The sequence below is a fragment of the Quercus robur genome, chromosome 6 (assembly GCF_932294415.1).
Source record: "Quercus robur chromosome 6, dhQueRobu3.1, whole genome shotgun sequence".
Classification (NCBI taxonomy): domain Eukaryota; kingdom Viridiplantae; phylum Streptophyta; class Magnoliopsida; order Fagales; family Fagaceae; genus Quercus; species Quercus robur.
In genome coordinates, this window is record NC_065539.1 from 9,765,549 (window position 1) to 9,778,833 (window position 13,285).

Below are 13,285 nucleotides of genomic sequence, written 5' to 3' on the forward strand. Positions count from 1 at the left end.
ACTTGGTGGATACATCAATATATATTTAAATTGCAATCACACGATATTGATAGTTTGAACTTTGAAGTATTACATCGCACTAACATTATTGAAAAATAATATATCCACAATATTTTTACAACAAATCCTAAATAACAAGTTGTTACTGGTTGTCATTGTTGAGGCAAAAATATAATCTTAGAGTTAGGTTCAAATTTGAACCAACAACTAATCACCTATGATTTATTATGAAAATGTTGTGAAAATATTGTGAACTTAGCACCTCTCATATTTATTAGCAGATACATTGCATGACAAAAATGTCAACCGCTTGTACATATCCTTCCTGGGTTGTGTTTATTGTATATATTTCACATTTAGCATGTGTCAATATAATATACCTGTAATTAAGAGTTTGGGTCCCACTATGGAATATAAATAAAGAGAATGACCTCTGCATCAGTTGAATATCAATGAAATTATCAACCTGATCGTTTTCATATATATGCCAGAACAAAGAATTTGACTAAGGAACCTTTAAAAGATGCCAGTTCCACTGGTAGACCATAGACCATTGCATATACAACTTCATCATTTTTAATCAGCAAGCAAACATGTAACATGCCCATAATATGAAATGACCTATATGGTCCTGGTTGATCAAACTGGTCTCAATTCATTATATACATAGACAATATGTGCATCAGCCGGGATAGACAAAGGGGAAATGGAGAAGGGGATAAAGGGAAGGTTATAAAGGAAGAATATTTTTACAAAGATAAAGCAACATAAAATGCACCTAGGATTTACTTTCGAACTGTTGCTGGGTTCAGCAGCTCTCTGCACCCACCTGATATATACACGCCGAGATATTAACATAAGAATCCATTTTACTTCTGGAACACACTGGGAATAAGTAGATAGCTTGTCAACTTTGATAATTATCAGCTGAGCATGGTTGGATGCCCAGTTTGGAGCATCCTCTTGATCATGTCCATTCCAAATGCAGAATCTGATGAACTGGCCAATGGCAGCACAACATAAACTCAGCACTCTAATCATGAGCTTGAGAGAAACTTCCTAATAGAAATTATTAGAATTTAGAAGAAACAACACCCTTTAACAAAAGCAAGAATAATGCATGAAGGGCAGTCAATCAATGTTACCTGACCCCATGCTCATGATTCTAAATACATTTGTTGCACAAAGATGCAGCTTATTTGTTCAGAAGAACAGTTTTTGTTATATGTAATAGAATTTTATTAACAAAAGCAAGCTCTAAACGAAGAGCTTCCTAAAAATTACAACCAAGTCTGTTCACAAGAACAGTAACAAAGTATCAGCAACATAGACCTAAGCTTGACCTTGTTATCAACTAAAGAATAGCTTGCCAAGAGCCAACCTGATGGTACTGAAGCATGTATGGTTTCCGTAGGTAGAATAGGCAGAAGATGGCAACCTTCACTAAATACAGTCCACACATTGTTTTGGCCTTTGTTTAAGATGGCAACCTTTATATTTCTAACGTAGATTTTTTACTTTTTGGTTACATATATCCTAAAATTAACCATCCTATAATTTTGTCAACTAAAATTGTAGGCATGACCAACAGAGGCAATTATTAGCCAACAAAAACCAGAAATAGCCATCAATATATGCTTTTGCATAGAAAAGAAATGCCCCAAAGGTACTATGCATGAAAGGAAATCACAGTGGCCTTCCTCCAGTATGTATATGTCACGCAACTACAACTGTAACCAGAACCTATCTGACTCCATGACCAATTCTTCAAGCTGACCTACCTGGCTCCATGACTATTTAATAATGTTACAAAGTATGAAGTACAGTACTGACAACTATTAATCATGTGAACACAATTGATGTAGAACAGATGTAGAACAAATTGGGGGTAAACATGTGCTTGTGGCAGGTTAAGGTTTAGGAGGATTTGTGTATCTAGGATTTAGAGCCTTAGAAGAAAGGGTTGGGCGTAAAATTGGCTAGAAAGTTTGATGATCCTATTTTTTAAAGGGCTATTTGATAAAGTATGTGAGGTTTTAGGGTTTTGATATGTAAAAGGGCTTGACTTGGAGTTGTAAAGAGAGAGGAAAGGAGAGAAATTTATGGTGTTCAGGGTCCATATGACAAGTACCCATGAACGACAGCACAAGAATGAAAGAAGAGAAAAAGAAAATAACACATGAAAGCCTACATGCCTTGATGCTCAATATACTCCAATTTTTATTGACTTCATATATTCTTTGAGTTTATTGAGCACAATTATATATATATATATATATATATATATATAAGGACTCAGCATCAAAAATATAAAATAAAAAATTATATATATATAAGGACTCTTTCTTGTACTAATAGTATTAGCACTCTTAGTTTGACTAGTAAACTAAAAACCAACGTAGCACAGACACAAACATGACATAGGACGACATGACATGACATGGGACTTAGCAACAATGCATTTCTTGAAAAACTAGGAAATGACATGGTGGGGATACAGCAAGCAATTAATTAAATGGGCGATATAATACCCTTTTAAAAAGAATTCCCTATTTTTAAACTAAAATTGAGTATTGTCACCTGAAGCCAGACTTCTACCACCACTAGATAATGAAGATTTGCAAAGCTGGGAATTGTGCATTACTGGTAATCTTCTTGTATATATTTTGTGCTATTAAAAAGAAGATTTAAAAGAAATATCCCATCCACTTTGGTAAAAGGAAGAAGAAAAAAAAACCATCCATTATCTCATGGTGGTAGAACAACCAAGAAAATGTAAAAGAAATCTCATCTAAAGCCTAAAGAAAACTTCAAAAAATCATCAACGAAGCTATGAAATATAATGAGAGAGAGAGAGAGAGAGAGAGAGAGAGAGAATCTAATGGAGAAGAGAATAGCAGTAGTAGCTTTGGGCATTTTGGTAACTTTATTTTAATAGTTAATTATGTAGGTTAAGGAATTGCAATTACAACCATATTGAGAAGGAATAGCTATTCTTCATTTTAAAGAATAGCGATTACTAAGGAATAGCTACTACTTGTAATAAAAACCTAACCAAACAAGTGAATGGTTATTCCTATTTAATAGTTGTTCCATTATAGTGTCTATTACATTGCATCAAACGTACCCTTAATCAGAACAGATTGCGGAATTACAGTTTTTCCCCTAAATATAAAAATAATCATTACTTGTTTAAAAATAAATAAATAAATTTTAAGCCTAGAACACACATAACTAGAAATTTAAAATCAGACTGCTTTAACTTCAATAGATGAAATTGTGAGTTAGCAACAAATTAATCCTTCATGACTACATCAATTTCCTTGGCATTTATATCACCCATTTAGAATACCCAAATCTCATTAAAAAAATTATTTAAAAAAAAAAAAAAAAAAAAAAAAAAAAGCATCTCTGCCACTTCAAAAAGTAAATGAAATTACTTCTTTCCCATAGCCACCCTCCTTCCATGATACCTTTACCCACAAATCACCAATCCATCCCCTCAAACTATCTTAGCCCTATCCTCCTTATTGTAGAAATAAAACTATCTTAAACAAATTACAAGTTTAGACAACCAATAACATGAATTAAACAAAGACAAAAAGGTCATACAGCATAAAAAGAGGTGCCACCTGCATGTACAGACTAAAAAACTCTTTTATATACAAAAGGCACAATTATAAGTTATTTAAAGCATGAATTTCTTGCATTTCAATATTCTTTCAGTTTCTGAATAAAATTTATTAGCTCACATTTGATCAACTTTAATATGTGTAATTTTCCTCGCCCCAGGCCTATGAGCTGTAACTCATAATTGTACCTCCTCCCTTTCTAAGAGCAAGGAGGGTGAGATCATGGATTCAAGACTTTCTATGTTTTTCCTATTTTCATTTTCTTCCATATAGTTTCATTAATTTTCTTCATTCCCACCCTTTAACTTACAACTGTTTCCAATGTAGTTCTTTCATACACCTCCATAAAATGGGTTGCCAATAAGTCTCCCGAAATGATTCCCTATAAAAAAATATATAATAAACCCCCCCCCCCCCCCCCCCAAAAAAAATTTCAACTAATTCCTACATATATGTTTTTAATTTTTTTTTTTTTTTTTTTTTTTTAAATTATCTTCCTCCTCAACCAAAGCCTTTTCCAATTTACATCCTCTATTTCTTTCTCATTCTCTCTTTGCGCCATTTCTTGGTGACTCGGTGGTGAAGAGCTCAAGCTAGTAGCTTGGGATTGACGATATGGTTTGCAATTGCCCTTGGGTGGCTTCAAACAGCACGATATTTGGAGATGATGGTGTACGGAGGATGGTGTGGAAGGCTATGGCAGATGGGTTGGGTTGATTGGGTGGTGTTTGTGACGAACTGAGGGGCCAAGTTTTGGGTGATGTGGTGCTTTGGCATGATGAGATTTTTGGCCGATGTGTAGCAGTTGGGTGATTGGGTTTGGCAGCAAGTTGTCCGTGGCTTAGCATGTAGGGATAGGAGCAAGAACAATGAAGGTGATTGATGAGAGGTATCACCAGGTTGGTGTTGTTGCTGAACATGCTTAATCAGGCAAGGTTGGTGTTTAGATCCCAGGTTGGGTTGTGCAGCCCCTTGCATGAAGTTTTTTTTTTTTAGTTGTGCCAGTGAGGAAAGTGTTCACAGTGGTGGTTTGTGGCGTCAATGTGGCTATAGGCTTGGTGCTTTATCAACAAGCACAAGAAACAATTTTGTAACAATTTCTGATATGTTTTTTGAACAATAATATTAAAGAAGTGATTTTTCTACTTATTTAAGATTTAGAAACTGAAAAATTCAAAACTACATCATTTTTAGGGCTTAACAGTAGCCAATTTGTCGCAAGTAGATGGAAGGACCACATTGTACATAGACGTAAGTTAAAGAACTGAAATGAAAAAAAAAAATTTGAGAGAATAGGTACGAAAATGAAAACATGTCAAACAAAATGGGTGTAGTTTGTAAGAAATATGAGAATGATATTTGACAAAATCAATTCATTATGTAAAATTCATGAACGTGTCTAAAACACAATGTTGCCCTCATAATTACATATGACTTGTCCAATAAAAAGCCACTCTACCACATAGAATGTAAAATATCATATAAGCAACAAACTTGACAATTTTCCAAAACAGAAGTTAAAAAAAAAAAAGGCTTTTAAACACTCAACTAAATATAACTAAATTAATATAGACACCAGAAAGATGAGGTGAGATAAAAGGACAACTCACCTAGGGATAGTGATTTCATGGGGAAAATAGACAACACCATCACCATTTGGTATGGGAGGAACATGATCCTTCTTCTCATTCACAAATTTTATTATTTGAAACAATACCTCACGAAGAGATGCTTCAACTGCTGCCCTTCGAGCAATTCTTTCCTCCTCTGCACGCATAAGGAAAGAATATATCAGTTTACCCTGGGAGGAATGAAGCACTAGAAAATCTTCAATTCAATGCACAATAGGAATTGTACCTCCTGGATCAACTACCACTTTGGAATTATGAGACTTGCTAGAATGTGCCTTCGGGTGTTGAGCCACATTCAGGTTGATATACCATTGTTCCCAATAAAGGCGTTCAATTTTATTAGTGAACCAATATGGCTGTTTGTTTTTCACTTCATAGAAAGATAAGCATATCTGCTTTGATAATACAGCAGTATATTAGTGAGATTGGACAAAATAAAAAAGTGCAAACTACAATTACATCAGAAAGAATGACGCAACTAAATCCTGAATAAACCACTATATCTTTTTTTTCTCTCTAGAATCTATGTGCATGCCACAAAGATGCTAACTGTAATATCCTACCACAAACTCCACAAGGCAAGAATTAAAATATAATGAAGAAGGAACATAAAGTGATAATGGCATTTTCTGAAACAAAAACTCAAATCCTTCAATCATGGAAAGTGAATACATTTTGGATTCTCTCTAAAATGAACAACAGATATGCATTACACATCCATGACTGTCTGTAATACACAGTATTCAAAATTGATAATAGTATAAAATAAGAACATATTTGCTATATACTGAATGCAACTTTAAAGATTGACAGACTCACCTTTAAGGGAAGGGAAAAAAAAGGTCTTTAGGATATTTACAAACCACCCACAAATCATATCATATGGTTACTAAAAGCCATGGGCAAACTACAGACCTGACTTTTCTTGTTTGGGTGTTTTTCTACCCAGCTAATGAAGTGCTCAATCTTCTCATCTATTTTCTTTTCAAGTTCCACATCTCCACATTGCACCTATACAACAGGAAAGGTTGCATTAACAAGAAATGAAATTGAAGGCTTAAGCTTCAACCAACCCAATGAAAAGAACCATATAGAATAACACTAGCAAGTTGGAAGATACATCTAAAAACATATACATGCAATAAGATAACCTTGTGAAGGTCCTTCAACGTAAAAGGTAGCCCCCTTTGCTATCTTAGGCCAACATTAAATAACAATGAACAAATTTTATTGTTACTTGTTTAGGTGTCAAACAGGTGGGCATATGTCTACTAGTGTAGATTACAACATGATTTGCCATTGGCACTAACCCGAGTCTTCAAGCAAGCAAGTAAATGTGAATGCATATTTCAGTGGGAACTTGCTGCACAACATTATTCTGAGAGTTTGTTTAGCAAGCCCAGAAAAAAGCCAGCCTTTTCAGCTTATTTTGGCAGGCTCCACACCCAAGAATTTTAAAAAAAAAATCCCCCTCTTTTTCTACAATGCTCTCAGCTAATATGCAATCAACAAAGCGCATTCAAATGCACTTCTGGTTTGGCTCATTTGCTGATTCACTGAAAGTGGATAAATCTATGAGGCTTTAAAACACTATACATAAGCAAATAAGCTCCAAAAAGAAAAAAGAAAAAGAAAAAAAGCAAAACCGAAGGCATCCAACACAACAACTAATCCTTGTAAACCATTATCAAACACCTAATGACCAATGAAATGTTACACTTTGGACATTTATTCACTGAACCTTAACTACTTCAAATAATCATAATACGCCATTACAAAGACTTGATCCAATCAAAGAAAGAGAACAAATTTCAGAATGACTTACATAGGTAACATCAAAAAGTTCCAAATCAACGTCTTTAGGTCGCACTAAACCTAATGCCCGATGAAACACAATTGTGTGTAGTATGCCTGCACACAAAATTTCCCCTCAAAACTCTATTCAAATCAATAACCAAAAAAAAAAAACCTTATTATAGTTAAAAACCCAAAACAAAAACAAAAACAAAAATTTGAGAAAAAAAAAAGTATCTTACAGCGTAAAACTTCTCGTATCTCGAAGTGCTCCACTTCCTACAAAGCAATTTTATATTAAATCAAGCTAAATATATATAAATTTTTTGTGTGAATGTGGAAAAAGCTTACCAAATCTTTGAGTTGGCAAACTTCGCAGTTCATGGTTGTAGAATAATCTCTGATCAGACTAAAATTGAAAGACTGTAAATTTTCGAAAAACCCTAATAAATATATGTGTGTGAAGTTTTGACGAAGAGAGAAAGAGTTCTGATCGGACTGTTTTTTCAAACTTCAAGTGTAAGCTAATCCAATCCGTTTGGACTGGAGAGAGAGAGAGAGAGAGAGAGAGAGAGACTTGCTGTTTGAAGATTTTTATTAAAAACAAATTGCATTGGCCCCATATGAAAAAATAGGGTAATAGCCATTTTGCATTGGGCCTGAGGGGCTTTAAAATTTGGAACTGTTCAACACGTAAGGCCCATTTCAAAAGCCTGCTTAGATTAATACATCATGCTTCATTTTTTTTTATGTGTGATCTTTTTAGTTTTTACCACTTTATTTTCTTTTAATTTTAATTGGTAATTAAGGTTATGGTAAAAGTAACTTATTTCAGTGTAACTTTAATGATAAATATTTTTTTTGATGAAGCTGGTTTGATGTTGTGTATTATTTTTATGAGATCAGTTGATTTTTGGGTATCAGAAATGCAAGTTTAGAGGTTTGGACGAAGGTTGAAGATGAGTCCAAGTATCTTTGTCAATTGATACAGGATTTTCGAAAGTAACATCAAAAATCAAAATTAGAATATGAAAAAGTAACACAGACACAATATATTAATATTGGAGGATAAAAGAAGTGAAAGTGACCTCAACTTAAAAATCATTTTCTTTAACACTATGCTGAGCAAGAAAAACAAAATATGACAATTATGTTTACATCAATAGACAAAAGCCATCATTACATTGAGAATGGAGACATATACGTTTAGATCAATTTCAATTCTTAATATCTCAGTTTGACTATTTCTTATTGTTAGAATAGTTGTTAAATGGTGAAATTCATTGGTTATTCGTATCAAGAGATTCAAAACAAGCTTTTTCTTTTAAAAAATAAAAATAAATAAATAAATAAATAAAAGAAAGAAAGAAAGAAAGAAAGAAAAAGAGATTCAAGACATTCTAGTACCAGATGGGTTGCCTTTTGAATTGGAATGGCCAATACCTATCTCTAATCAATCGCCTTTGACTATTTAGGCTTTGGATTGAGATAGCCATAGGTCCAATTTGAATTGTGTCTCTTTGTTTTGCAGTAACTATCTATTTGGATATTACTTATTACTGAAAACACAATAGCAAAATAATTTTAAATGTATGAATAGTGTCGTAGGACCCAATTTAAAAAAAAAAATTTGCTAAATTTCATACTTGCGACTCCCGTAAACAGTGCACGGAACCCAGTAAAAAAAAAACACAGACGTGCAAAACACCACTCTTGCTACTCTCCAAACTCACACTAAATAAAGTATTTGTGCAATAATTTATCATATATGACTTCTTGCATCGATAGGGGATTCTCAACAAATTCTTGATAATTTTGATGCTCTCGGTATTAATTACTATCTGACTTCTTAGTTCTTTATATTACACACATAAAATGAGCCATAGTGTGTTGATGTTCTTTGTTAGGAAAGTAAATGGTATTGGTAGGGGTACTTAATTATGGGTTCAACTTAGGTCCAATGTCATGTGTACCGGATCTAACAATATGCTGTCATGTATTCAAAAATTGCTATGTAGTAACATTCTATCGAGTCCAATGCACAACCTTTTCCCTTAATTACTGCTTAAGACTTTTTGTAAGTAAGATAACGATAGGTACTTTGGATGCCTGTGTAGAACAATGAGGCTGCCTTTATGGACTTATTTAAAACTATAGATAGTAGATAAGTACTAACCATGTCCCCGTGGCTGCTTATATTATTTATATTAAATGTCTCGGTCAAGCCTCCACGGCAGAGTATCAGGAGATCAAATAACCAAACTTTTTTTTATAAAATAATAAAATTAGTAGTGCCATGATTAAGATTGATGGATAGAAAAACCAATGACTTAAGCATGTCCCTCGCTAAGAATAAGAGAGAGTTAGGTAAACCAATGATAGGTAAATAAATTCATTAAAAAATAATAATAAGAGAGTTAGGTAATTGAAGCTAGGGTATATTAAAAAATATCTTAAGACACTTTAAAAAAAATCCAAAATATATATGTGCATATTAAAAAAGTATCTTAATAGGCTTATATATATGAGCAGGTAAAGTAGTTAGACACTTCAAACTCTTTTTTTGAGACGAAGACTATAAAGATAGTTGGACACTTCGACTTATTACACCTTAAATCCTAATTAAAATTTTTATATATCTATAAATAAAATTATTTTTAAATGATAATTTTTATATGAAAGTATGTGGCGGTATCTATAATCATTTAAATAGAGCCACAATTTCATTAGTGATAATTAAGTTATATATATTATTACATTTTTTTTTCTAGAATTTGATATTTATAATAATTGGAGTGACTTGAACCCTAGTTCTTTTCATGAAGAAGAGAATGCAGTGTCACTAAACTGTTGTATTCTTAATTTATAATTATATATCAATTTATAAATTGATTGGATATTCATAAAATTATTATGAATACATAGTTATTTTTAAAATATTCTCTAATAATAAAGGAAAGCAAATAAGAATTTTAGTCTTTACACTTTATGACTAGTACTTAAATAAAAGATGCTTAGTGTTTTTTTTTTTTTTTTTGGGTGTATTTCTGCACTCGTATAGTACACAAAAGATGCTTAGCTAAATGAACGATTGTTGTTAAAAATATCAAATCTTTTTGTCAATATTTACACAATTAATTTGTCAAATTTAATAAATATAATTTTGTAGTACACATATTGGATGTACTCAACTTATATTTTATATTGCTTATAATTCCCTTTTGTACTACTATACATGAGGTAGAGGATTTCATACATGGTGTGTGCATATATATATATATATATAAAGAAAAAAAAATTAATGATGATATTTTTATTTGGCCCTCCAAGGTCATATTATTGGCTCTGTCCTTGTTCAGGCTTTACACAGGATTGAAATTCTGAATGAACGCACATCCACATATCTGGAATAAAATCCAAGTAGAGTTTGACAGCAGTCAGAATCTTCAATTATTGGTTTTATTAATTTGATCATTGAATTCTATATTCTGAACATAGAAATCTTTGCTCAATCAATATGGCTTGTTTATGTTTAATGGAGAGTCAAGAATTTTTCTTGGTGAAAACATATTGACTCAAAATTCAAACCATGCACGTACGATTAATTGCCAACCGTTCTACTATCTCTCTTTTTGACATTATATGTTTCATCTTTAGCTTCCTCTAATGCAAACTGAGTGACTTTCCTGTACTGCATCGAGCTCAACAGCAACAGTTTCATTGAAACATGATTCACTGTTGTGGATCTTAGGAAATCTGGAATTGGAAAAAAGATCTATCATCAACTAGGCAACTCCTTGGAGTGTATCTAATCATGTGTAGAAAAACATGGGGTGTAGGAAATGTTAGTCATACAATCAAACTTTATGATTTTGTATTTATTTGTGTGGAAGACAATATCAGTCGTCCTTTATGAGATTCTTTCATCTTGTTCCATCAAAACGTTTTGTGGGCTCCATATAGTTTACATATGTCAATTTCAGTTAGAATGTCATGGCTTACACCATTTTGTGTTTGTTTACAATAATTTAACTGAGGGATAATTTGTCAAACTGACAGGTACATAGCTATAATTTCAAAATCTTAATAGCAAACATATTGGTGTTCATGTTGCGACAAGTATATATATATATTGTTCCATGTCAATCATTTGTTGACTTAATTGGAACAATTTTTTCTTTGTTATTCTTTCATACTGATAGATATAGTAGATTGCATTCATTAAGGGCTGCGACATTCCATGCCATATAGTGTCCTAAATTCCCTGCAATCTGATTTCTGATATTAGAAACAGGACAGTGTGAATGCCTACACATATAGTTTGGTTTTTATTGATCATTTTTCTTCAGAGGACAGAGTGCTATGTACAATTGCAGATATAAAGTGGGCTCTAACTTTAATATGTACTCATCATCATAGTATCTAAAGAGGACTTAGCGCGTCTGTTTGGGCCTCATTCATGGAACTATGCAAATCCTAATGCAGAAGATTCTACCTTGCTTAATTAAAAAACTTACAAGTATTAGCAATATATATATAATACATTAGTGCTTTTTTTCTACAAGTGCTAAACCGAAACTATATATCAGTGCTTTGGGCTAAGCACTAAACCATCAATTTGGACTATGCATAATTTGCAAATTTATGGGCATCTTATTCTCATATAGTAATACATAAATACATAAAGTAAGATAATCTTAGCTAGGACATGTGCTTTTGTTTTGAATTTGTTGGTGCAAATTTTTATGCCTATTGTCCTAGGCCTAATGGTTGAGCTCAGAGTGTTGCTTTTCTTTTTTACTAATAAATTTCCCTTTCCTATCAAAAATAATAATAATAAATTAATTAATTTCCCCCATACTTTTGAGTTTTGAGAACTTCGATTTTTAAAGTTCTTAAAGTTCACATATTCTAAGTATAAATTTCAACGTTGTCAAAATGATATTTGAAATTCGAAATCGTAAAATTTTTTCGAGATAGAGAAATAAAAAAATATTTTAGTAACAATTAATTAATATCAGTATACGCATTATCCTTATGTTTATAAATATATCCATATTTATGTATATGTTTATAAACATTATTAAAATCTGTATATTTATAAGCTCAATATATTAAGTTATTAACCAAATAACATGTTTTATATCCCATTTTTCTTTCTCTTTTTTTTTTTTTTTTTTTTTGGTATTAGTCGAAATATCATTATTGTTTAAATACACCCAAAAAAAAAAAAAAAAAAACCATGGTGCATATATATATACACACAATTTTGACTCCTCAATTGATTTTAAGAGGAATTAATCAACTTCGACACATTTAAATACCACAATTTCACACTAGGTTGATTCATTTCAAGATTTGATTACACAAATTAATACGCACTAGGTAGGAATATCTCTTTTTGTATTTTTGGATTCATTGGGATTGAGGCTAGATTCTTCACTCAGTTTGCTTGGAGTTTCTGCCTTTGTTCATCTCTGAAATGTGTACGATCAAAAAATTTGAAATATGATAAAAAAAAAAATTTATAAAACAAGGTCCCCAAGTCTTAATAAATCAAGTGTGTCAAGTGCAATCGAGACTTTATCTAAATTACAAATTTCTTCTTCATTTGTGTTGCTTCTTGCACAATTAATCTTGCACTAATGATAACTCAATACAAATTTAATCAAAACTATAAGTCATGCAATTTGCCGACCTAAAAAACTGTTTCCCTTCATATCACCAAATTTTATACAATTCTGTAATTGTTCACAATAATTTCTTTTAATGCTTTTCTATTTCTTGAATTTCTCATGTGCTGATTTTTGGTGGTCTCTTTACTCAGAAAAAGTATCTGCTATCTATTTTACATCAGAGACACTTCCTTCATCCAAGCTCAATAATCAGAAATTAGTTTTTTTCTTCTAGCTAATGAATGAGCTACAACATGCCCCTTTCTATTAACATGAGTAAACTTATTGTACTTTTTTTTTTTTTTTTTTTTCATATGTTTAAGCAATATCTTCCTTTGGCCATATGTAAAAAAGATTGGTGTCTCACATTTGTCGTGTAACACATGATATATAGTGTTTTTTTTTTTTTTTTTTTTTTGAGAGAGAGATGATATATAGTGTTAATTTCAAACATTCAAGAAGTTTTTAATACTTGGTCAATAGTAATCGGTTTTGCACTTATGACTAAAACATTAAGCCAGCTGATTCTTCGTTTCTTGGTCCAATCAGGCCT

General features: G+C 32.0%; 1 protein-coding gene across 2 annotated transcripts; it reads right to left on the reverse strand.

The window, feature by feature from the left end:
* Positions 1–607: 607 nt before the first annotated feature.
* On the reverse strand, positions 608–7,654 carry LOC126732671 (autophagy-related protein 101). 2 transcript variants are annotated; one of them, XM_050435645.1, is made up of 7 exons: positions 7,409–7,654; positions 7,300–7,336; positions 7,089–7,174; positions 6,179–6,274; positions 5,490–5,655; positions 5,243–5,399; positions 608–1,059 (listed from the first exon to the last, which is right to left on the reverse strand). In XM_050435645.1, exons 1-7 carry the CDS (start codon positions 7,439–7,441, stop codon positions 1,038–1,040), a joined length of 597 nt encoding a protein of 198 aa, XP_050291602.1. In that variant the 5' UTR covers positions 7,442–7,654; the 3' UTR covers positions 608–1,037. The 2 variants fall into 2 exon arrangements, with proteins under 2 accessions (XP_050291602.1, XP_050291601.1); XM_050435644.1 differs by having other exon boundaries at positions 608–999; positions 7,409–7,652.
* Positions 7,655–13,285: the final 5,631 nt, after the last annotated feature.